This window comes from Penicillium rubens (assembly GCF_028828025.1).
Source record: "Penicillium rubens strain IBT 27055 chromosome Unknown utg000002l_segment0_segment0, whole genome shotgun sequence".
Lineage (NCBI taxonomy): Eukaryota > Fungi > Ascomycota > Eurotiomycetes > Eurotiales > Aspergillaceae > Penicillium > Penicillium rubens.
Genome location: NW_026890600.1, coordinates 1,762,423 through 1,786,038, shown reverse-complemented (window position 1 = coordinate 1,786,038; position 23,616 = coordinate 1,762,423). Strand labels below are relative to the sequence as shown.

The following is a 23,616-nucleotide window of genomic DNA, read 5'->3' as shown; positions in this document are numbered from 1 at the left end:
CAGTTTCGGTAGGAGCTTTGGACGAGGACGGTCAGGGGTTGATGCGTTGTAGGAATGTTACATACAACAAACATATGGACTTGATTCGGAAAGTTAAATGCTAAGTTACTGTCGCAGTTTGCATATTGACAATTAAAAAAAACCACATAGATGCTCCCCGGTAGCGCCGAGCCTTCCAGCCAAGCTATGCCATTCCAGGACCAGGGTTGGACACCCTGGTCGAATCAGAGAAATCAAGATGAAATCCATGCAGTACAAACCTTTCATCACGCAACTTAGTTACGCCCTAGGCGCCAGGAAGGGGTGTTTCAAAGCCTCTGCGGGCGTGATCCGTTTCTCAGGATTAAGACTCAAGCACCGGTCGAGTAAGTCCAAGAACATCGTCAGCTCTTTGACCTCAGCATCGGGCATTCCGCGTGTTCCTTGTGGCATGAGGCGCGTCTTCAAGTCCCGCGTCGGTTTCTTGAAGTCCACAACCTTGGTGTGAAGACGGCCGGTGATCTTGTCTTCTTCCACGCTGTGGAAGTTTAGCATTTCATCAAAGTGATGAGGGGCCAGGGATCCGCGGCGAAGAAGCTTCGGCGGGTACTTGCCCCGGCACTCCATGATGGAGCGAAGCATCTGGTTGTTGTTCCGGCCAGTGAAAAGAATTTTGCCGGTGTACAGCTCAAAGAGGGTACAGCCAATGGACCAGACATCGATGGCGTAGTCGAAGGGGATACCCAGGATGATCTCCGGTGCACGGTAGAAACGACTGACGAGGTAAGGCGTAATCTCATTATCAGAGGCCGGCGACGCCGAACCCAGGTCACAAACTTTCAGAATGTTGCGTTGCTCGTTCACAAGAAGATTATCCGGTTTGAGATCTGCATGCAGGATGTTACACCGGCGAAGGAGACACAGCCCAAGGAAAATCTGTTGGCCATAGGCCCGAACAGCGCGCAGGTTCAAGCCAACATCCCTGCCGAACTTTTTCAGGACCTCACGCAGGTCCATACTAAGGTTCTCAAACACCATGCACAAGTGGCCCTTGTGATCGAAGTAGCGGTCGAACTTGATGAGGTGCATTTTATTTTGCGGGTCAGCTTCGTGTAGTTGCTCCAGAATGCCAATCTCCTTCATGCCGGCCTTGCGCATGATGGCGTTTTGGCGAATTATCTTGATTGCAACCAGACTTCCTGTCTGGGTGTCAGTTGCACGTACGACAGACGAGAACATTCCCTTGCCAAGGTTTTGATGGACATGATATCGCCCGTTGATCAGCTCTCCGAGTCGAACGGCGTAATAGCCTTCCGAATCATCCCAGTTATCCATCATGCTGACGTCTAGTTCCTTGCCCTGCGGTACAGCTGTGGCCGAAGCATGCGCCGGCTTGACATCAGGTGCTTCCTCAGCGAACATGTCATCGTCGTCTTCTGCAAACATGTCGAACGCCTCGGTCTTGGGCGGGGGCGCTGGGGCAGCATCAGGGAGGAGAATGTCCTGCTTGGCAGCCTTGGTTTCGTCGTATGCTGCAGAGGAAACGTCGTCCTTTCCATTCTGTACATCGCCATGTTTCTGTCTTTCTTTCTTCGTATCAAGAGTCGGATCATAATCAGCAGCAGAGGGAGCATCCTTATCAGTATCGATAACAGGCGCATTGGAGTTGACCATGTCCATGTCTTTTCCAATACTAAAACCAGCGAATGCCTCCCCGGGTTGTTCGAAGGGGGATGCCCGTGGAGAATCTGTTGAGTTCACAGGCGTCAGTTTTGTTAATACCAAGCTAAGCTTTTCTGAGCGAAACCCACCAGATGTCTCCTTTGCACTAGTTGGCTCAGTGCTAGGCGTGGATGAATCCGTTTCAACGTCACCGACATTTAGTGCTTTGAGATGCAGTGGGGTCGCCTGGCTTCGGTGTTTCGCCCGAATGGCTTCACGGCGTTTCCGGCGAGCTTCAAGTGCGTCAATTTCGTTAATGGGCTCAGCGAGCTCCGGCTCTTGCGCAACCTCTGGGTTAGGGGTGGTTTCTCTGGGACAGAGGTCAGTCACGAATGCTGGTTCATCAGTAACAGAACAAACATACTCGTCAGCCACATGGGCTTGAAGATTAGAAGAAGCCTGCACCTGATTCTTTCGTGTTTCAGCACCAAGCTTCATGTCCGGAGCGACGACCGAAGCCTTTCCTCGTTCCCTCACCAACTGTTCAGAGGACAAGCGCCTTCCGGAATCCATCGAAGACCCTGGATTAACCACGTTTGAATCAAGTTCATCACCTGAATACTGCTTGGGCTTTCTCGATTCACGGTAAGGGGATCGGCTGCGACTGCGGGTGCGTTGCCGCTTGTCCTTGTGTCGGTCATGTCGGTCGTAATCATCGGTGTATCGTAGCGGTTCTCCGTAGGACTCTTCGCGATCATAATCGTAGTATGAGTTCGGGCGCCTGTTAGGAGCGGGTCTGTCACGGCGTCTGTCGTCGTACCTAGACCTGTAGCGTCTCGGGGGCTCATGGCGGGGTCGCCTGTCATAACCGCCATCATAGGACTCGGGAAGGTCGTCGTAACCGCGCTTTTCGGTCTTATTCTCTCTGTACGGGGAGCGAGAGCGGGATCTCGATAGGGACCTGGTCCGCGACCTCAGCCGGAGTGGCGTTCGAGTGCCTTTCAACGACGCGGGAGATCTGGGGGCAGAGGATGGGCTAGCTCTGGTGGGACGGTCAACGCTGGTGCCATTAAAAGGAGGTTTTGACGCAGTTGCCTTCGTCTCTGGGCCTGATTCGACGATCTCACCCTCAGAGGGGACCGATGGGGACCTCGACCTGGGATGCGACATGGTCGCTAACGCTCGAGGGATTCAAACAAGACGTGGGAACAATGCTCGTCTCTTGGGTTCACTTCACTCGACTGTTGGAGGAAGCTTCAAGAATAAGGCTCAGTTAGCAAAAGCTCCAGCGACAATATGTCTGCTCAGGGTTTGTGAAGTCCAACCGGCTGTAAAAGGCCTGCCTTCACACCAAAGCCTTGGAAAAGTGATTAAAATCCCAGGCACATTGCTTGCTGGGGAAACAGGCTTGACAAAAGCACGTGCACAAGATATTGATGACAACAAGAGATGGAAGAGAACATTCGAAGCCATAGCGGATGCGATGGTCGAGATAAGGCAGAATCGGCGCTTGTCCGGTTGTGGTAGGCGGTCGGCCTAAGTTCTGCCGTTTTGCTGCGCTTGGCGGACAACATTTTCCCCCGGCTCCACTAACCATTTACAGTATAGCCCCAAGTATTTCGAATACCAAGTCCATAAGTAGCCTCATTCCAACATGTATATGTAGCATAATGAGTGTGTATGTGCCTGAAATTATACAGAATATCGTACCACTAGTAACTTTCCCAAAAATTGCCCAACCTTTGCCCCAGCCCAGGCCATAAGGGTGGCCAATAAGCACCCCTCATGTAATATTTTTTTCCTCATCGTCAACGCCGTCAAGTCACCCCGCCATACATATTAATACTCCTTTCAAACCCGCTCTCCCAGTTACTATATTCAGACAAAATGGGTGGCATCGGCAGAGAAGGTTTGTATTATCTCGGATTCCAGTATTCTCGGAACCCAGTTACTAAAATATCATGATTTTACAGGTGGAAAGGCCAAGCCCTTGAAGGCCGCCAAGAAGGAGAAGAAGGAGCTCGATGAGGATGAGATCGCTCACCAGGCCAAGCTCAAGGCTGGTATGACTTTTTGAACACCCTATTCAGAGCGCCACTAACTAATGAACTTCTTAGACGCCAAGGCCCGCAAGGAGTTGCAGGACGCGGCTAAGGGCAAGAAGGGCCCTCTCAACACCGGCCAGCAAGGCATCAAGAAGTCCGGCAAGAAATAAGCGGATCGAATACTCCTCGACGGATCACTTGCCGACAATCCTCACAACGAGCCTTGACACCAGGTTTCTTGAGTCCACATTCACGACCTACACGAGCCATGTTCAATGAGAGCGGAGGATGGGTGGCTTCGAATGTGTGATCGCGACAGCATCACTGCACTCATGGTTCGTTCCTATGGGTCTTTTGTATATGTTTAGCCACCAATACCATTTCGCGCTTGATCGCATTTTCATACATACGAGTTTCCTAGTATGGTCGATTTCTCGGAAGAAAAAAAAAAGAAACAAAGAAAACAAAGGCTATGAGATTAATCGAACAAAAATACATCAACATAAACCGCCATATTCCGAATAAAATGGGTATCATCCTGCCATGCAGGGGAATCAAACGCTCAAAACACAACCACCATGCCCCAATTTCGGAAAAAGAAGCAGACAGGAGACTAACAAGTCCACAGTAGCATCAGAGATGAGATCAAGAACAGTCGCGCGTAGATCAAATCGCAATTCAACAGCCATCAAACCGCCACTAACTAGTGACTCGCTTCACCCAGAGATTATTGCCATCGCCAGAATTCTCCTTCTCGTCCAGACGACGCCATGCTCGAGAAATCTTCATACCAAGATCGTGCTCCTCCTTCTTGATATCCGCAATCTCGTCTTCTATGCCCTTGATGCTCTTCTGGGCCTCAGCTTTAGCAGCCAGATCATACACAGCCGACGTAGGCTGAACGACCTTATTCAATTCAAGAACCAACGCCTCCAGACTGAATCTGCGCTGAGTCAGATCATCCTTCTTGGCCTCCATTGCTTCAATGCGGCCCTTCGCATCTAGTGGCATTTTAGGTGGAGGCGAAGGCGACTGCACGGGCGTCTGCGCGACCTGCGCGACCTGGGATGGAGTGGGCTTTCGCACGGGTTTGGTCGAGTCGGGCTTTTTCGATGTCAGCACCCCAGTTGGGACTGGGCGGCGTCGGGCCATGATAGAGGATGTGGACACGTCGTCTGTAGACCGGGTTTCGAGCTGCATGCTCTCTCGCGGGCTTGCGCCTTGGCTGCCGGGTTCGGTGGCTGTGTATGTAGTTGCACTGAAACGGCTCCTGGGCTCATGGCTCGTGAGCATCATGTCGCCAAAATCGTCGTCGAACTTGAGTATCGGTTTGTCGTCCTTGGGCTGGCGGCTTGGAGCGTTCTCTGTTGCCGGTCTCCGGGGAAATGATACTGGACCACCGGCGGTGATAGTGGTCACAGTTGTAGGAGCGAAGCTAAAGTTATCGGGTTGAGGACTCGGCTTTCGAGCGTCGTTGCCATTGCGCTTGCTGGAATGCTCTTCCATTGGGAACCCACGTGACGACGATCTACTTCTGGGTTCCTTTTTCGAAACATCTTCGGGCTTTGAGAAACTGCTGATCCGGTGTCGAGCTGCATTGAGGGTCTTCTTAGGATTGAATCCCTGGCCCCAGTTTAGTAGATTGGACGCATGGGCCCCGGAGGGTTTGTGGAAAGACGTGTTACGGGGATCAACCTGGCTAGCTCTACCCACGTCACTCGAGGCCGGCTCGCTCGAAAAGTTATCCCAGCGTGTCGGTTTGCCAGAGATAAATCGTCTAGAGTCCTGGTCATGCTGGGCAGGCTGTACAGGTTGGACAGGCTGAACACGGGAATGAGAGGGTGTGTCAACATCTATCTTGGGAATAGGAGATGGCGATGATAAGGTCCCTGTCTCCTGTCGTGCATAATCAGAGAGCTGGTCTCCGTCGCCAATGGGCGAGACACAGAAACTACTTTGGCTTGCCCGCCTCTGAGCTTCAAGCATTGGCGAAACAACAGGCGAGACTTTCGAGTGTTTGTTATTGAGATCACCGCGCGGGACGGGATCGGGTTGCAATGATGAATGCAATTTGCTGATTCTCATTAGTTATGTTATTCAACACGTAACAAAGATAAGACTTACTCAGGCAGAGTGGGCAATGTTGTTGTGACCATATCATGCACAGGGTCTGATGTGGTGGGTGGGTTACCGCTCAATATGGGGCCGCTGATCGAAGGCCGTTTGGCCTTGTGGAACGGTCTTTTAGACCACATATCGATTTTCTCACGTTCTAGACGTGCCAGAAGGTTGATTTTGGTCGGAAATGAAAGCGCGGGATCCACGCAAAACGATGAGCAAATTTAAGTCATAAAAGAAAGGATGAAAGGGAATGAAAAGAGGCAAAGAAGTGTAAAATCTGGAAGGGGCTCTGTTTTTGTAGGCCGCGGTGCACAGCCTAACACGGAAGCCTGTGGAATATACGAATAAGAACGCGAAAAATATACAAGTAGAAATGATTCGAACAGCTAAGCACAAGCAAAGAAAGGAGAACTAAATAAGGAACTCAATGGTTAAATTAAAAATAACATAAAATAACATGGCATCCGCAAATAGAAGTGGGCAGATTAAAACGGGGGCGATAGTCCAGTGGAGTTGAAACATTTCAGGGACTGTTGGGCGTTTTACGTTGTATTTTGAAGTCCGAGAGCCTATTCTTTAATTAATTCACACGTGAGAGGAATGCATAGGTAGATAAATTCCTAAATATAACCTGAAGAAGAATGAAAGAGAAATGTCCATACTATAAGGGCCAATCACGTGGAGCGGGGATTTATGTTGATGGTCGATGTCATCCCGAGATTCCGGACTTTCCACCTGCTCTCTCCAAGATAATTGCGATCTGCTATAATGGGTATACACATACTTGTCCCACGTTGCTCATGGTCTGGACACCCGCTAATCTAGAAAATACAGATTCCGCCCCACAGGCTGAAGTGTTCGTGTCCCCCGGATCTCAACTGACCTCATACGCACGGATGACGAGACACCAACCCGACTAACCCCTCGCTACCCAACAGGATGTCTATCGCCTCACCCATCAATCTGATCTTAGTCTCCCTCTTTGCAGTCTTGGTGTACTGGCACTTCCGTCCCAAGGCGCCAATCACTCTTCCCCGTGCTCCACCGCCAACCGTCTTCAAGACCTACACCCCCAAAACACTTATTGAGTTTAACGGCGAGGAAGGCCGTCCCGTTTACCTGTCCGTCCGCGGCCGCGTCTTCGATGTCAGCCCTGGCCGGAATTTCTATGGGCCAGTAGGTGCTTGTGCTTGGAATTGGGGAAGTGCTAGTAAGCGCCATTGGAACCGAAGCTGACGATACGATTGGAATAGGGCGGACCTTATGAGAACTTTGCTGGCCGGGACGCCTCGCGGGGCTTGGCTTTCCAGAGCTTCGACGAGGAGATGCTGACCAAGGACCTGTCAGCGCCGTTGGATGATCTGAAGGATTTGGATGCGGAGCAGCTGGAGAACCTACAGTCGTGGGAAGACCGCTTTTTGGAGAAGTACCTGGTTGTTGGCAAGTTGGTGGCTGAGGGTGACCCTGAAGCTCCTAAATCGTGACCGCGCAGCAAAAGCATCTAGGGGATACATATTAAGGAGGGTGTGTACGACAATGACCGATATCTCACTTACAATGACCAGCGTGAGCTTCGAAAACACGAGGGATATGTGATATATTTCGTTTTTTAGCATCAATTCAAAAGCGCCGCAGCCGAATCTCGGGTTTATTTGGAATATCATCTTTGGTCCTCGAATTGTAACCCAGCTGGCCAAGTTCTGCTACTAGCATTGACACTTCATATTAACTGCTTTTTTTTTAAGCGAGAAGAGAAATCCGAGCTCACATTCTATACCAAACTTTCGGGTCTCGGAAAAGGATACCAGCTAGGAAGAAGTTGAGTAGGCCAACAGCATTCGTCGACTGTGGGGGTGAAAACGCCCTCGGGCTACAGCTAAAACCGAGATCTTCCTAGTATTGGCCAAGACTTAGATATATCCTAGAAGACCATCATACTTCGTCGCCAGGATCCAATGCCCCAAAAGGAATGGGAACACGGATTCCAAGATGTACAACTGGTGACCTTGGAAGTGATTTGATTGGATGAGATGGGAATCTGGGGAGTACGGGAGGCTGCAGATCATCACATCACGTGCTTATAGGTATACATCCATTGTTCACTGGATTTTACAGTCTGCTGATCATTACATGTATCTTTCAGGGTACTCGTAGTTGATATAGATACCCCCAGGATACGCACACCCACACCCCTTATTTGGAAAATGTAGGAATGATAGATTGATTACTCGGAACTATGTACAAAAGATAACTATACATCGCCTGACCAACTCCCTAACAACGCCCGTCAGCTATTAGCTTACCATTGCCGGGTTTAACGGAATTCTCGCTGAGCAAAGATGGAAGACAGCCTCATGTGCCCCTTCCTGAAGGTCGGGCTTTTAGCGTGTATTAGGAATATTGGAAGGCATGAGCGTCGTGGTAAAAGAAACTAGCATATATTGTTTTATATTTTTGAGATACATACTCCGTAATAAGGGCCTACCAGTACTATACTTCTCTGCTCTATTTCTCTGCGTCCCTCGTTCATTACATGTACTTATTTGACTTGCCTACAGTACCTACGTAGTGTACAAGAATCCATCTTAAGCTTTTCCATCTTGGAAATAGAAGACTATTGATAATCTACAATAGAAGCCATGTAACTAAAAGTGTTACAATCCAAATGTCATAATCTTCGTAGCTTAAAAGATATCACAAAACCAATAGTGCATTCCCACTTTGTTGCAGAAGAAATCAAGAAAGATCTGAATAAGAAAAGGGTAGTTCAAAGTTCTCCACGCAGTCTCTCTGTGTGGTCGGAGACTTTCTTCTGGACCTTTTCAGCAGCTTCAGTGCCTTGGGCGCGGCCACTAGCAGCGCCGATCTTCAACTGATCCACAACCCACTGCAAAGTATCCATGACCTTGGCATAAATGGTAGCTTGCGGACTTGCGGTGCCATACTTAAAGTACTGGGCGTTGCGTCGGGCCGCAGCTCGGAGCTCGTTGATGCTCGAACCCTGGTAGGTAGGAACGCCGTAGCTGTCCAGGTAATCCTTGAGTTCGGATTGCGACCATTGGTCGAAAGTGGTATCCTTGGCTCTGCCAGTCGCCTGCGCCAGGGCAGCAGTCGCAGAAGCGTACTGTTCGCCGCCAGCCTTGGAAGCCTTGGCGTATGAGTCCTGGGCATTCTTAACAAGCTCTTCGCGTGAGGCATCAGCCTTCTGGGCCGCCTTGTGGTTCACGGCGGACAGGTAGTTCCTGGGAAAGAAAGGTAAGCTACTGAGATCATAATAAAAAGACAGATATGTACTTACACCAGATGTTCCTTATCCCAAGTATCGAAGCTGTACTTATTCCACCCACCGGCAGCCTTGTGCGCGTTGGCGCGGACCTTAGCAACGAGTTCATCGCGCTTGGTGTTCTGAGGGACGGGAATGCCTCGGACATCAAGGAAGGCCTTCAGGCGAGAGTCAGACCAGCCATTCAACGCAGTCTCGAAAGCATCCTCGATCTTCAGCTTGGCATAATCGGTAGCGCGCGCATATTCATTCCCAGCCTTGGTGGTAGCAGCGCCAAACGCATCCTCCACAGCGGAGGAGGCACTCGACACCTGGCCAGAAAGATAGTTACGGTTCTTCCGTGCCAGAGCAATGAGTTCATTGCGCTTCGAACCCTGAGGCACCTTGACATTGTGCGCATCAAGGAATTCCTTCAGCTTCGAGTCGGACCAGGCGTTGAAAAGCTGATCACTCAGAGACTCCTTGGCAGCCTCGGCCTCAGCGGATGCAGATGCAGCCATGCTCTGGGACTGCAAGCTGATAATGCGCGAGTTGCGGCGAACAGATGCAATGAGCTTGTCACGTTCGGACGGCTGGGGCACCGGCCATCCACGCTCGTCGAGCCATTGCTTGAGATCCGAGTCGGACCACTCCTCATACAGCCAGTCTCCGGGGTAGGAAGCGGTTTGGCCAACCTTGGTGGCGATCTTCTCATAGTTCTCACGCGCGGTCTTGATCAGAAGGTCGCGCCTGCGGGGCTGGGGGGCAGGTATGCCATGGCGATCAAGGAATGCCTTCAACTGAGAGTCGGACCAACTATATCGGTTAGCTTTCATTCATACTAGGGAAATGTGATCACCCTACGTATCAAAGACCCATTCTCTGGCATGATGGAGCTCGTGATTGACGTCATCGGCAGCTTGTCCAAGGGGCTTCTGCACTTTGCTATCCCAGTTGGTCTTGACCAGGTTCTCCAGGTCGCGGCGGTCTGCAGGGCTGGGGTAGGGGATATCTGTATGAAGTGTGAGTATACGAGGTTGTTAGAAGGAGAAGTGCTACGTACTATGGTCCGAGAGCCATCGCTCGAGCTCAGATTCATGCCATCTGTTGTAGACTGTTGATGGTATTAGCTTGCGAAAGGGAATTTATGTACCCAAGATAACATACTAGCCTTGCTCCACCAACTGGAAGCTGCCACTACTTCAGTGGAAGCGAGCAAGCAGATGAGGCCAGTGGCCAAATTCAACTTCATCGTGTGTTGTGTTGGACAAAATGATAAAAGTATTTTTGGGGTCTAGCAAGAATGAAGTATGAATGTACCAGTGAAGAGAGTATGGAATATTTTAAAGAGAGCTGTGAAAGCAAGAAAGGGCGGATGATTGCGCAGTGACGTAGTTGGGGGATTTGCCTTGGATTGAGCTGGAGTGCATGAATCATCAGTCCATTCTGTTCTGCCCTGCTCTGGAACATTTGCCAAGACCTTTTCTGTGATTATTCAATTGAATATGGATACCTACCTAGGTATCTATATTATACCACTTTGTATCTATAATGCTCTCCTGCTCTACATCCTAATCTATATGGATTCCAAGGTTACCTGATATGGTTTAGTGTGCCATTTTGGGTTTAGCGTGTTCCCTTTGCCATGCGTCTATAAAGTCACCTCTTTCGCCCATTCCCTATTACTTGCACTTAGACGCTATTCGGAGGCATTTCAACATCCCATATCGCAGATCTCTGCTCCAGCTTACAAAGTACTACATACTATGCGCCAGAATAAGTACCTTAACATGCAAAGAAGCAACATGGCATAAGAGACTCCCATCTAACTTCATTCACAATACCACTAAGGACAGAAGTTATAAACAAAACCCTTCCTGATCCATACCCAAGCACAAGGACGCTGCCATGGATCATGAAGCAGCTGGGTTGGTACTCCAGAGGCAGCCATAAAGAGCCAGTTCTTGTGTTCCGAAAAGTGAGCATGTGATCACTTGAAGAAGTAGCTAGAAGCTGGCCGTTTGGCGAAAATGATAGAGGACCCCAAAGATGATCTAGATGTCCATCCAGAGTATGTCTCAGGCGCAGAGAGTCTGTCTCCGTGTCTACGTCCCAAAGCTGAATAGTGTTCCCCGAATGGGAGGCTAAAAAGCGGCTACAGGGAGAGAATGTTAACTCGCGAACCTTAAGACGGCTCGTCTGTAGATCTCGGGCCCTGAAAGATGGAAATGAGCTCAATTGCAGCCTTCGCAATTCTTCATAGTTTGATCTTGTCGGTTGAAATAGAAGCGAGAACTTTGTCACTGGGTGCCAACGCAGCACACAGTCGAGGTACACCAGGCGCCAATGGTTGCTTTTGGGATATACTGCCTATCTTCGGCGGGATCCCAAAGCTTGATTGTGCGATCAAAAGCGATGGACGCGAGGAGTTGACCGTTTGGCGAAAAAGAAACCAAAGAAACGCCCTCTATATCCTGTGGATGCCGTTCCAAAGACTGCCTCAAGACTCCCGTCATGACGGCCCGAAGCTTGATACTGCTATTATTGGCACCATATGCTAAGGTCCGGCTATCCCGAGAGAAGGATATTGGGAAACCCCGCCCTGAGAAGTCGTCAAAAGACTGAACGTCTGCGCTTCAATTCTCTTCAACGCCTGAGACTTCGGAAATCCACGTTGGAGGTACCTAGCAAACACCTTTCGTATAATCGAGCCTTTCGGGGCAAAGAGAAGACCCGATCAATAAATCTGGGGAGGGGCTTCATTTGCTATGACGGCATTCCTTGACGCAAATCGTCTGGCATCCTGTAAATCTCAGAAAGCCCACGGGACTTGTGGCTCTGCCTTGGTCAGTTTCGTCATGGACACATACATATCGAATAGCCAGGAAACCCAGCAAGCATAAGTTCCAAGAAGTGTGATCTCAATCCAAATGATGATAATAGATGATTGGTGCTCCCAGGAGGACAGTTAATCAACATTATCGCTTTTAGATAGGTCGTCATACTAGAGATCATTCGAACGGCCAAAAACGCTCGTATTCAGCCTTTTCCTCATCAGTCTCAGCCAATTGCTCCAATATCTGACCCTTGACTTCGTGGAGCGTAGCTTTGCAATGATTGTATCGCTCGTGCTCGATGAAACCTTTGTCTGGCCACAAATCGCCCATTATCTCCTTGACCTCCGCAACAAGCTCACTGCCACTGCACCATCGCTATCCAGTTTAATACGCTCAAAATCTTCTCCCGAAAAGTCGAACGGGAATGGGATGTCGCTGTTCACGGCAGGTAAGTCCGCCCACGTGTCCTTCAGATCGACCAGAAGCGATTGGAAATGCGCCTCACCGTATTCGAACGTTCGGTGGGCAAGAAATATCAGGCCGTATGCCGCCGTCTTTCGAAACTCGACTGCTCGGTATAGGTCTGGGTTTTTGGCATGCATGAGTTTTCGCCATCCAATTAACACGTTTTGGATGGTATATTCGTGCACAGCCGCAGATCGTTCTTCTGGGGAAAGCCCAGAGAGTTTCGGCTGTGGCGCCAGATCGAGAGTCTCAGGCTCAAGGCCACCCCAGTCGAGGAAGGCCGGGTCGGGATTGTGGTTGAAGAGGGGCGAGATGTGGCAAGACTGCCAGTCGATGATGCCCGTAATCTTTTCGGGATTATTTGGGTCTACGAAGACGTTGTCATCGTGCAAATCGTTGTGCCAGAGGCAGGGCCTGGTGATAGCAGTGTCCTTTAGGATAAGGGCATCGACGATTTGTCGGTACCATATTAGAGCTGTAATTTTCTTTTCCTTGTCTGGTCGGTAGAGTTTTGGGCCACAAAATAAGGCAATCTGTTTCGGAGGTTTCAAAGACTAGATTGCCTTCGTCTCTCGCGTTCCGACTACTTGCAGATACTACGTTATAGAAGCCCCTACAAGCTTATCAGCGGATGTGCGAAGGAGATACGAACGACGACGTACATGGCCCTTTCTCGATATCCAAAATTGATCGGTCTGCATCAAACCAATCCCGGCCTATAGCCGGACCAATAGCAAACTCCGAATCTCTGATAGCCTTGCCATCCTTGACGTAGTGGCTGTCTTCTAGTGGCTGCACGTCTCCTATATAGTAGAAGATACCATAATGCGAAAATGAAACGCTCAGCCATTGCTTCTGGAGACGTGTTATGGCAAGAAGCAATTGAAGCTTCTGGGGTAGTTTCAAGGTGCCCCAGACTTGAGACAGCGGAACACCCTCAATTTTATCCATGATGATAAATTCAGCGCCAACTGGGTGCGATCTTGCCTGCGAGTTCCATGAGTATACGCGAGGCGCCGGTGTCTCAAAAACTTTTCTGGCCTCCCAAATCAGTGTGTTAGCAAGGCTCGGTGTGGATGGAGTTCAATATAAACATACGAAGTCCATAGTGGCGACTTCACTGGCCGTAGTAAAGTGTGGGACGCCAGCATTCGGGTTAGGCACCTTAGCTATGACTTCTCGGCCATCGTCCATAGACATGAGGAATGCTTTGCTGAACATGCCGTCGGGGTACTTCTTGATAGAAATGCATCGAGAGGAGCCGACCGAGTCTGCTGCCACACGTGCGAGCCTATTCATGTCGAATCTGATCTCTCGCTTTCGAAGATTCTCTACCTCATCTACAATAAAGCGGCCACGCGTGAATTTGAAGAATTCATCGTTAGAATTCCAGTCTTGTACGGATTAGTAATGTTGAGTTGCGCGCACCTGGGCAGATGGACGTGCTTACCTGTCTGAGAAGGGCCCATGCTGGTGGGACTGTGGTCGTAGGATAACGCTGGAGCTTTCCAGATCGAGCGGCAGTGTTGCCTTGGGCTTGGTATTATCCTTTGGAGATAGCACGAATGACGCGCGGATGGGCGTCGGCACATTTTCCAAGAAATGCAATGCCTCTGATGATGCTTACCTTCCAGAAAATCACGTAGCATTCGATCACAGCGACATCAAATTGACGAGGAAATTGAGGGGCAAAAATAATATTGATTCAGGGAACGCTGCTTTGCTACACAAACCGAGCGATGATGATCCCTCGATAGACGTTAGTCTTGGCAACATACAGGCATGGCAACCCGCCACGTACAGGGGCACTAATCTAGACGACTATAATTAGCTCTCTTAGTTAGGAGGCAGCCTTTCCACTACTCTTCAGTTAAACAGGAGACTTTTCTTGACAGTTTATTATGTCTCTATTTGGAGCGCCTCCTAGAAAAGCTGATAGATAAGTCTATATATGTAGAGCTAAGATATTCTCGGTTACATCATGATATCAAAGCAAAAGGGCAATAAATAACACTTCCAAGGTTTTATATATGCACATGCCATGTTCATGTTCTTATCCACATACATATTTACATATTCTCGTATGTATCTACTAGTACGATGCCCATGAGGCCTTCTGTACTAGTATAGTTCCACCTTGGAAGATATTTGACGCTAATCCGAACTCGGAATAGTGCATAATATTGACACCCTCTATCCAGACAGGGAGGGGTACCCAACGAGGTACTCAGGTTCATAATACCTTGGGAATTACTTCTCTTTGTCTTTGGAAACAATCATTTCCCTCTGATATTGATGAAGTAGAGAGCGAAACATCCGGTGTGACGAACTGGTGATCAGCTGTTGTCACGACCTCGGGAGCTCCCGCCCCCGACCTCCTCATTTGAGCTTCATACATTTGTAAAGACACAACACAACAATGGACCCATTAACACCATACTGCCGCGAGCTGGCCTCGCCAGGTATCTTCCAGACTGTGCTATCTGTGTACGTGTTCCTCAGAACTAAAACCAATAATCCTCAGTCACTGACGTACCATAGCCTGATTATCCTCGGTATCCTCTGCTCATACCTCCCCCAACACATCCGCATCATCACCCGTCGAAGCTCCTTCGGCATCTCCCCATACTTCATCCTCCTAGGGGTAACATCAGGGACATCGGCATTTGCCAATATCCTGGTATTCCCGTCCACCGCGCAAGATGTCGCCTGCTGCCAGGAGATTAGCGGGATCGCATGCTTCGCAGGACTACTGGGTGTCTTCCAGGTGGCCATGCAATGGCTCTGTTTCTTTTCCATGTGAGTCGAACAAAGCACCGAATGACTTTTCTGATTTGATCCCGGATTCCCGACCGAACACCCCACACCCACACCCGAGCTTGTCTAACCGTATCTAGTCTTTTGCTGTTCGTGATCTACTTCCCGCGCGCCACTTCCCCCACAGACCCAGTGAGCCCTGTGTCTCCCACCAATGGACCGACGTACCGAACCGCGCTCGCCATAACGGGGATATGTCTACTGCACGCGCTCGTCACCATCATCATTTCCGTAGCGTTCGAGCTGCGCCACCCGGCCGCTGTTGCGGCCTGGGCGAACTTCCTCGGTGTCCTAGCTGCGATCCTCGCGTCGATCCAGTACTTCCCGCAGATCTACACTACGTTCCGGCTGCGTTGTGTCGGGAGCTTGAGTATCCCCATGATGTGCATCCAGACGCCGGGAAGTCTTATCTGGGCTGGTAGCCTAGCTGCGCGCAAGGGTTGGAGTGGCTGGAGTATTTGGGGCGTGCTGGTTGTCACGGCCTGCTTGCAGGGTACCTTGTTGGCGATGGCAATCTATTTTGAGTACTTTGGACCCAACAGCAAGCGAGAAGTTGGGCAGCTGGCTGGTCAGAATGGGGCGCCCAATGGATCGGCCTCTGCTGGTGAGAGCGCCCAGCAAGAACCTGGCCATGAGGAGCGACCATCTGAAGAGACACCACTGCTTCAGAGCTAGTGATGTGCGCACAACAGATTTTCTGCGTGTTGCTTTTATATAGTGCTATTTTATAGCTTGATGGAAACGAAATCGTATACAGTTCTAGAATGAGGTGATCCAAAAAAATAAATTCTTATTAATCGTTCCATGGGCATATCGCAAGTCGAGGGGGGTCACTTGCGACAAAACGACAGATATTTAACACGGTCGCCTCCAAGGCATATCCTCTTCATGAGAAACACATCCTCCTGTCATGGCGTCGTGGTATTTGGTTCGGGCCCCATAATTTACTGGGCGCTGTAGATCAGACGGAAGACGTCGTTGAGCACGAAGTAGCTTCCGGCACCATCGGGCTGCAGCTTGAAGCACTGGGTGTAGTTCATGGGCTTCTGCTCCTCGTCGACCTGTTGATAGAGAAATTGTCATTAGCTAAGAAAAGAGAAGAAGCTATGGGCATTCAACATACCAGGAGGGCGCCGGTAACAAGCACAACGATGCCGTCTCCGCTGGAGGGCTGGGCATCGAAGGTGGCAATCTGGTGCTGAACCTTCTGGAAGGGCAGGCCCTAGAGTCACAAAATCAGTATTGGAATATTTCTTTCATATTGACCCCCATGGGCCAGGATTTGGGGCTGACGAACGCCGAGCTTCTCAGTGATGGCACCGACACCCTGGACCGAGCTGGTCTCGAAGGTAAGCATAGACTGGTCACGCTATTGGTTGATAATTGCTATTAGTATAGATCCACATATCGTTGGCTTGTAGGAATATCTCAAGAGCGGGGCTTACGTAGAGACCAGCCAGGCCAGCGCGGTTTGTGTCAAAGGTCTGGTAGTAGAACTGCACAAACTGTTCTGTACAGGTTGATCACAAGTTAGAATATGACTCTTTGTGTACAATATGACACCCATCTATTGGAGAATCATTTCCACCCAGATGACAGGTTTGTTGAGAACAGGCGCATTGCTAGATCCATGTGGGATGAACTAGGAAAATATGGGGATAACGTACGAGCGACGGTGTTGAAGTCTGTATAAATTGCCAAGGTGGTTAGTCAATCTTTGCATCGTTATATTCACATTGTTTCCTTCGTTTTCCCATGACATTGCGCAACATAGTCACACCTGCTGTCTGAGATCCAAACGATCAGACCCCTCCATCTCATTCGAGAGGGGCATATATGAGCCAAGGAGAGAAATACATACCAGCCATTTTGAGGAAGGTGTAGAATTTGGAATAAAAGAAAGAAAAAGGTGATGCGATTGTGTTTGACGGGTACAGAGAGTTGAGCGCGAAGGGAGAAAGGTATTTGTTGATGAGGGGTTGTGGGGCAGGAAATGTTCTGCCGATGATGCCTGGCTGCCTTATGTTGTTATTGAAGAGCCTCCGCTTGACAGGTCTTTTGCCTAGTTACTACAACTGTCTCTATTTATAAAAGAGAAGACATATTAAATACTCATTCATTGTTCATTGCTACATATGTATTCATTACAAGTATCCTTCAGGTATCGTTCCGATGCTATCCATAATTGGTACAATTACAATCATGCCCAACCTTACTCCGAGTCCGAGGCGAACATGTCTTCAGCTTTGGGCCGTGGCTTCCGGCGCCGTGTTTCTGGCTCCTGCTGCCCAGCTGATTGTTCAGATTTGTCCGATGGAGTTGGGTGCTGATGTTGGTGCTGAGATAGCTGCTGGGGGATCTCGGTTTGGGTATCTTCAACGCCCGATGATGGCGCCTTGAGCATAGGCTTCCCATCAACATTCTTCAAATCACAGATTTCCATTGCGGCCCCATCCTTTCCATTCACTGATTCGTCCACTGTGTAGACAGAGGTAGATGACTTGTTCTCATTCGCAGGGCGAGTAGGGTCAACCTTTCCACTACGCTCGTCATCAACTGTCTTCCATCGACTCTTGCTTTTGGCGAATGCAACAGCATTTTGCTCTGCCTGGGTCTTCTCCATCTCCTTCTGCTTCTGTAATTCTGCTTCTGTAAGCGGTGGCTTTTCGAACACTTGGGTGAAATGCTCCTGGTTTGATTGCGTAAAACAACACCACCCTTCCCACTGATGTAAAAGGGTGCCAACACTGCGCTTCCACTTTTCTGCTTTCATTCGGCCCCATTTCATGTCCTTATCGAGTCGGCCAAGGTGTTCAAACACCTTGCGTGAACGGAGGGCGTTTTCGAACAGCTGGCGGTATCGCCATGCATGGCGGACGCCACTGGTTGCCGACGCCGAGAGGATATCGGAGATGACGTAGAGACCGACAAGCTTGGCCGAGGACGTATCCAGTTGTTCGCCGGATGGGGTTGCATTGTCGGTATCTGTAATTGCTAGGCTAGCAGCACTTGTTTCCAAGTCCAGATTTGGGTTGGCGCCGGTGTAAGCTAGTGGGCGGAAAACATTGCGAATAGCCATGTCGACAACTTCAGGCGCCCCAATTGCCGCGTGATTGATGGCGAAGGATGTGAGTCGAGCGGTATCCCCACGTCGGAGCTTTGCATGGGTCGTCGGAAGTCGTGCAAAGAGATGAGTAAGCTTGGCCATCTTCAAGGGGTTCAAGAAGTTAGGTTCATCGCTGTGTGAGTTGGATCCGTCCGGAGGTGCTCCACCAAAGTTGCGCTTTTCATGCTCTCCATCCGAATCTTCTTCGTCAGATGAGTCGTAGTCGGGGTGTGAGACGAGTTGGTCCATGCGAGTGGCGTTCTCAAACTTAAGATGCTGCTTGGGGGGTAACCAGAGCGGAGCACCTTCAAATATCATCGCCGGCTTATCGATGTTCTTTTTCTTGGGGTCTGTGATGACCTGCCACAGTTTCCACCGGTAGTAGACACCACCTGGCGACCTCGGATCAAACAGCCAGGCCCACTTTTCGTCCATCTGGACTTCTGGCCGACTCATCAACAGTGCCTCAAATCCAGGACCTTGTTTCACGAGTTGCTCAATAGTCATGTGTATCTGTCTTAACTGTCTTATGTCTGTCGGTAGCTCCACCTGCACCTGCATGGTTGGGCCACTTCTACCAACGCTTGGTCCATAGGAGCTTGGGGGTGCGAATCCCCCGCGATGTGGCCCTGGTGGTGGAGCTCGGCTCAAGCTTGTACCGGAACTCTGTGGAATTTCTTTGGCGCCAAACGGATGAGAAGTAGTAGTGGAGGAGAGACCGGAGGGCAGATGCATGTTTGAATTCATTGCGGTAGAGGAAAGATGCCGGCAGAGCGTCAGATAGTAACCCCAGCCAAGATATTTGTTCTGCAGCGTGCTGACAGCTGTTTCGATATTAGAGGCCGGCGAGTCGCTTGCGAGGGTAACGAGCGCAGAAGAAGACTCCCGATGGGTTGGCGATTGTCCGGGTGGGGTGATAATCTTGACATTGTCCACAGTCAGGTTCGAGGGGATCAATGCCTTGATCACAGACGGAGATGTCCCCGGAGGAAGCGATGCGAGGTACAAGGTGGGTTTTGGAGCTGCCCTCTCCTCCTCCTCAAGTGCTCTGTCGGCTTCAGATGAAGTAAGCATGTTTTCAGATTTGAGATGGTCGCGACGGGGAGGGGGGAAAGTTTCGTGGGAACGTTTGTGTGAGAGTAAAGGCGGCGGGGGGCCTAAGGGTCCATGGCCACTGCCGCGTGAAGAGGAAGCTGCGAAATGACGCCTGGGAGGACCACCACCTCGGCCTCTAAATGTATTTGACCCTCCATCCAATGACTGGGGCACGACTGAATCCTCCTCTTCGAACGATTTAACAAATTCTTCATAGACTGCAGCTGTCTCTGCTTTTTCCCGGGCGCGCTTGGCCTCCGCTTCGGCCTTCTGACGCTCAAAAAGTGATTTCTTTGGAAGTGCGGAGAGTTTCGCCGAGACGTCAGGGAAGCTCTTCCCCTTCGACTCGTCTGGCATGATGAGAATGAGCTGTAACTGCAGTGGAACTAGTCAATCTTAAATACAAGCAGGACGAAGTTATTTGAGGAAAATCAGACGGATAGTAGTTCTAGAAGAGCTGCAAGAGTAAACATCTTGATCTCCGGATAACTTAACTAGGCTATAGTAGGCGGTCGGGCTTCATCCAATCACCGGGCATTATCTATTTGGCACGTGCACGGCAGTACATATGCTTCTGGCTGGGGTAGGCGGTGTGAGCTTAAGAGGTCATGAAGAGCTACAACATACCTAGAGAGAAAATGGTTGCAAAGCAGCACTGTTGATAAATCTCATTAGGTACAGGGCTCAGTTTACGATTTACCATGTATTCAACGACACAGAACACAGAACAAGGATAATCATCCCCACTGAAGTATAGCCTCTTGTGGTCATGGCGGCCACCGAGAAGACTGCACAGAGAACTAAGTATACTGTCAGCATATACCGAAGCTTGAAAGCTTTCGTCATCATCAAGCCAGTAGCCAGGAAATGAACGCATAGAGGCCCTGCGCAATGACAAGCAAGTCGGCTAGAAAATAATCGTTAGCCTTCAACACATAGACACAGCCTTCTCCTTGTCACCTACATGATTCTGCGAGGTATTGCCAGCTTCCTTGCAAACGTTGGAATAACCGCCATGGCCACTTGTGCTCCCACATAGCAGAGCTGACTCCACACGCCGAAGAACAGATTATACTGCTTTTTGAACGTGACAGTGTCTTCGCCGTGCTCGGATATCTGCGCTTCCAGTGCTTCTTGGTCTCTGCATCTGTGATCTCCGGGAAAGGAGCTAACCAGAAGAGGATAATAAGCAGGGTGACAAAGCCGGCCACCACAAGGTATGTCCATTGGACATACCTCAGTCCGGCATTGTCGTCCACGGTATTGGCAAAGAAGACGCGAGAGGCAAGAAGAGGCACAACAAAGGTCCCCGCCCTGGGGACGGCTTAGCCTGCGTTCACGCAGATCTCGCTATATTTTGGGGGTCCACAAATTGAGAGGAAGGGGTCAGCTGCAGTCTCGAGCGTGGATAACCCGGCACCAACAACCTGTCAGTGTTAGAAGTATAGTTCGGAGCGTTGCTTTGTTTCACGTATAAACATGCTACCGCAAATCCACTAAATGACTTCTTCACGCCACTAGGCCAAAAGAGGAGATATCCAATGGCAAACACGGCCAGGCCTGACTCACAAATGGATAGATCAGCTGGTGATACAATTGGATCGTTGGAAGCAACCTTGTGTTTCTTACCGGTCATGAAAGTAACCCGGAATCCATACTTGCGGGCGATCCAGTCAGATACGGTTAGTGGGCAGATGAAGTAGGTGCCAAAGTATGACGCTTGTAGGCCGCTTGGCTTGCTAGCGGTGATATTGAGGGTTGTTTGGAAATGCGAGTTCAGAGCATCCAGCAGTCCGTACGTGAATCCTTGAAGGAAGAAAAGGATCGTAACTACAGGACCGAACTTAGATGTCTGCCATTGGATATAACGAGCCGATACACACCTAACGCATTTTGGAGTAGAGACTGTCACAGAGTCAGGTGAATTGCTGATGTGACGGAATTGTCATCGATGGTAATCTTCTGCTTAAAAATACCCATGATGGCTCGTTGAATCATCAACAAATATAGACCTGTTTATCTGCAAGCATGCAACAAAAATAGAGGTCGGAAACAAGGTGGTTTTTATGTATAAACCCCGGATTATCCCCAGCTTTGCATGAAGCTACGGGGGTTCCCGCAGCGGGATAATGCATAGCGAAGACATAACATCCCCCTCAGATCAGCTGCGATTCATCTCTAACTCAGTAGCAATTGCCTTATTTCATACTAGGACAGACAGACCAATAGAGCTTCTGGTGGAGGAGTAGCTTCCCTAGAAGCCAGTTAGCGTGTTCAATGCACCGAATACGAAGTCGTCCAAGCTATGGGGAAGTTGGGAAAGTTTGGGGACAAATATTCGATACTCGCTCAGTTCGATGGGGTCGGATGATACTATTTGTTTGGGATATAGTCTTGTCGTTAGGTCTAGGTCCACAAGCCATGCCATTCGTTAATCGGGCATGGGCATGCTTCCCCCCAAAAGCACCGTTGTACTCTGTTGCCTCATGATTCGGATTTTCCCAAGGTGCATATCCTGTCCAATAGAAACTATGGCAGTTCCTGGATCGCTCGTTAAGATCTCACCAGACGGTGATCATCAGATCGATAAGCCGAGCAGACCATGGGACTATATCCAGGCAATGTATATTCCTTTTACAGCATGTCATGCTTGCTTCACATGCGGTTTGAAATATCCGGTCGACTATGGCTCGTGCGGTAGGGTCAAATATTGGTCAAATGTTAGATGACCCGATGGATGGCCGTTAAGACTATAGACGGAGTTTCTGGAGGGAAATCAAGAAGCGAAATTTCTTTTGTGCCCTTACAGACATGCGAGTAAAGTGGAAGGTCTTCTATATATCTGATGTCTAGTACAACATATGTGTTGCGCGATAGAGTTGGATCTACATCGGATCATCGCCCCTACTCCACAAACTGGGGCCCTTGGTGGACCAGCTCGAATGTCTCACGGAATGTAGCAATGGGCTCCGCGACCAGTATGTAATGCTGATCGACCGGTCTGGATGCCCAGAAGAGTGTATAAATGCGATTGATAAATGGAATGGTTTGTTAGCCAGTATATATTGACTTTGTAGATCTATAAATCTTATTGCATCTTCTTATATCCTATCACAACATTTGGGTCAGATGCCTTTTCTTTCAGGAATAGCTGATTTGGGCTTCACCTTCGCTGCATGTTATGCAATTCTTGATGGAGGAACTTTGATTGATTTAGGCGTGATCAAGGCTTGTATAGTATATGGCGTAGGCCACCAATAATCGTTCCGGATGCCGAGTATTTACGCAATATCAAGTCTATATCTATGGAGAGTTCTATGATATTTGCTGATATAAAGGATGGAGGATATGGAGAACTCTTTGGCGAGTAATTGGCCCAGTTGCAAGTGATTTGCATAAAACATAAAACATTGGCATTCTACAACAACGATCTAGATGCAAGTCATGGATGACATGCCGGTACATAAGGGCAAAACGGAAACTAAAACCGGTCTCTCCAATATCAGAGTCAGATGGAATCAGAGGCCCGTTACGCAACTCCGAGAGGGGCTGGACTTCTGAAACCGTTTTGATCCTTACGGCCATTGCTCGGGCGAACGTCTGTGTCGAGACCGGAATATCATACTCTTCTCGGTAGGAGGAGAGAGGTCTTCCATGGATAGGATAAGTCCCCAAGCGCCCCAGAACCAAGGTACGCGTGGACGAATCAATTTTTGAGATCAAAAGAAATACCTAGGTAGGTAAAATAACATCTGTGAATAGTGTCCTAGGCGACTATCAGCTCACATTAAAGTCATGATCATAGATGAACAATTTTACATTACTCCCGAGGTCGGATTACGATTATTCAAGACATTGGGTCCGAGATATCCGCTCTGGTGTCTGAACGCCCGGATTCATTTTAAATTTTTTTCCTCTGGCGAACCTGGCATCGAGGCCCTGAACATTGGTTCTGCAGGGTCCAGTTCTCCAGTTCGTGGATTTCAGATCCAAAAGACACAAAGAGGTTTGATATTCTCACGTTGCGTGGCGAGAAAGAAAACGTCGCAAATCGAATGCTGAAGCAAATAACATTGGAAAGTCTAGAATTAGAAGCTGGGACCTGTATTCGGTAAATGAGTGACGGAGAGAGAGCAGAGAATATCAAAATAGCACAATATTGCATGAGGAGAGTGGCGAAGCCAATTCAGGCCCACCGTAGACGGGATGGGCTCGCTAGTTGGTCGC

At 49.4% G+C, this 23,616-nt stretch overlaps 11 protein-coding genes across 11 annotated transcripts; 3 read left to right on the top strand and 8 right to left on the bottom strand.

Annotated features, from left to right (window-relative positions):
* Positions 1 to 279: 279 nt before the first annotated feature.
* N7525_003146 (putative serine/threonine protein kinase (Prp4)) lies at positions 280 to 2,811 on the bottom strand (the record flags this gene model as incomplete). Its single annotated transcript, XM_061212618.1, has 1 exon — positions 280 to 2,811. The coding sequence occupies one exon, from the start codon at positions 2,809 to 2,811 to the stop codon at positions 280 to 282; it is 2,532 nt and encodes an 843-aa protein (XP_061069639.1).
* A 717-nt stretch (positions 2,812 to 3,528) lies between these two features.
* Positions 3,529 to 3,856, top strand: N7525_003145 (translation machinery-associated protein 7; the record flags this gene model as incomplete). The annotated part of the gene is made up of 3 exons (XM_002559413.1): positions 3,529 to 3,550; positions 3,615 to 3,704; positions 3,759 to 3,856. 3 exons carry the CDS (start codon positions 3,529 to 3,531, stop codon positions 3,854 to 3,856), a joined length of 210 nt encoding a protein of 69 aa, XP_002559459.1.
* A 529-nt stretch (positions 3,857 to 4,385) lies between these two features.
* N7525_003144 (uncharacterized protein) lies at positions 4,386 to 5,941 on the bottom strand (the record flags this gene model as incomplete). Its single annotated transcript, XM_002559414.1, has 2 exons — positions 4,386 to 5,760; positions 5,811 to 5,941. The coding sequence occupies 2 exons, from the start codon at positions 5,939 to 5,941 to the stop codon at positions 4,386 to 4,388; spliced, it is 1,506 nt and encodes a 501-aa protein (XP_002559460.1).
* Positions 5,942 to 6,607: 666 nt separating this feature from the next.
* N7525_003143 (cytochrome b5-like heme/steroid binding domain-containing protein) lies at positions 6,608 to 7,291 on the top strand (the record flags this gene model as incomplete). The annotated part of the gene is made up of 3 exons (XM_002559415.2): positions 6,608 to 6,663; positions 6,746 to 6,983; positions 7,061 to 7,291. The coding sequence occupies 3 exons, from the start codon at positions 6,608 to 6,610 to the stop codon at positions 7,289 to 7,291; spliced, it is 525 nt and encodes a 174-aa protein (XP_002559461.2).
* A 1,283-nt stretch (positions 7,292 to 8,574) lies between these two features.
* On the bottom strand, positions 8,575 to 10,321 carry ish1 (double-strand break repair enhancer MSC1; the record flags this gene model as incomplete). Its single annotated transcript, XM_002559416.2, has 5 exons — positions 8,575 to 9,049; positions 9,106 to 9,885; positions 9,934 to 10,081; positions 10,133 to 10,183; positions 10,237 to 10,321. The coding sequence occupies 5 exons, from the start codon at positions 10,319 to 10,321 to the stop codon at positions 8,575 to 8,577; spliced, it is 1,539 nt and encodes a 512-aa protein (XP_002559462.1).
* A 638-nt stretch (positions 10,322 to 10,959) lies between these two features.
* Positions 10,960 to 11,832, bottom strand: N7525_003141 (WD40 repeat domain-containing protein; the record flags this gene model as incomplete). The annotated part of the gene is made up of 3 exons (XM_061212617.1): positions 10,960 to 11,268; positions 11,394 to 11,703; positions 11,765 to 11,832. Coding segments are annotated over 3 exons (687 nt in total), but the record flags the coding sequence as incomplete, so codon positions are not given.
* A 248-nt stretch (positions 11,833 to 12,080) lies between these two features.
* N7525_003140 (phosphotransferase family protein) lies at positions 12,081 to 13,840 on the bottom strand (the record flags this gene model as incomplete). Its single annotated transcript, XM_061212616.1, has 5 exons — positions 12,081 to 12,270; positions 12,327 to 12,867; positions 13,034 to 13,412; positions 13,470 to 13,765; positions 13,822 to 13,840. The coding sequence occupies 5 exons, from the start codon at positions 13,838 to 13,840 to the stop codon at positions 12,081 to 12,083; spliced, it is 1,425 nt and encodes a 474-aa protein (XP_061069637.1).
* A 950-nt stretch (positions 13,841 to 14,790) lies between these two features.
* Positions 14,791 to 15,863, top strand: N7525_003139 (PQ-loop repeat-containing protein; the record flags this gene model as incomplete). Its single annotated transcript, XM_002559418.1, has 3 exons — positions 14,791 to 14,858; positions 14,913 to 15,170; positions 15,269 to 15,863. 3 exons carry the CDS (start codon positions 14,791 to 14,793, stop codon positions 15,861 to 15,863), a joined length of 921 nt encoding a protein of 306 aa, XP_002559464.1.
* Positions 15,864 to 16,132: 269 nt separating this feature from the next.
* N7525_003138 (nuclear transport factor 2 family protein) lies at positions 16,133 to 17,056 on the bottom strand (the record flags this gene model as incomplete). The annotated part of the gene is made up of 6 exons (XM_002559419.1): positions 16,133 to 16,249; positions 16,312 to 16,410; positions 16,486 to 16,557; positions 16,634 to 16,698; positions 16,856 to 16,873; positions 17,050 to 17,056. 6 exons carry the CDS (start codon positions 17,054 to 17,056, stop codon positions 16,133 to 16,135), a joined length of 378 nt encoding a protein of 125 aa, XP_002559465.1.
* A 344-nt stretch (positions 17,057 to 17,400) lies between these two features.
* On the bottom strand, positions 17,401 to 19,746 carry N7525_003137 (SWAP/Surp domain-containing protein; the record flags this gene model as incomplete). Its single annotated transcript, XM_002559420.1, has 1 exon — positions 17,401 to 19,746. The coding sequence occupies one exon, from the start codon at positions 19,744 to 19,746 to the stop codon at positions 17,401 to 17,403; it is 2,346 nt and encodes a 781-aa protein (XP_002559466.1).
* A 491-nt stretch (positions 19,747 to 20,237) lies between these two features.
* On the bottom strand, positions 20,238 to 21,281 carry N7525_003136 (uncharacterized protein; the record flags this gene model as incomplete). Its single annotated transcript, XM_061212615.1, has 5 exons — positions 20,238 to 20,296; positions 20,354 to 20,703; positions 20,803 to 20,816; positions 20,876 to 21,219; positions 21,278 to 21,281. 5 exons carry the CDS (start codon positions 21,279 to 21,281, stop codon positions 20,238 to 20,240), a joined length of 771 nt encoding a protein of 256 aa, XP_061069636.1.
* Between the last annotated feature and the right edge of the window lie 2,335 nt (positions 21,282 to 23,616).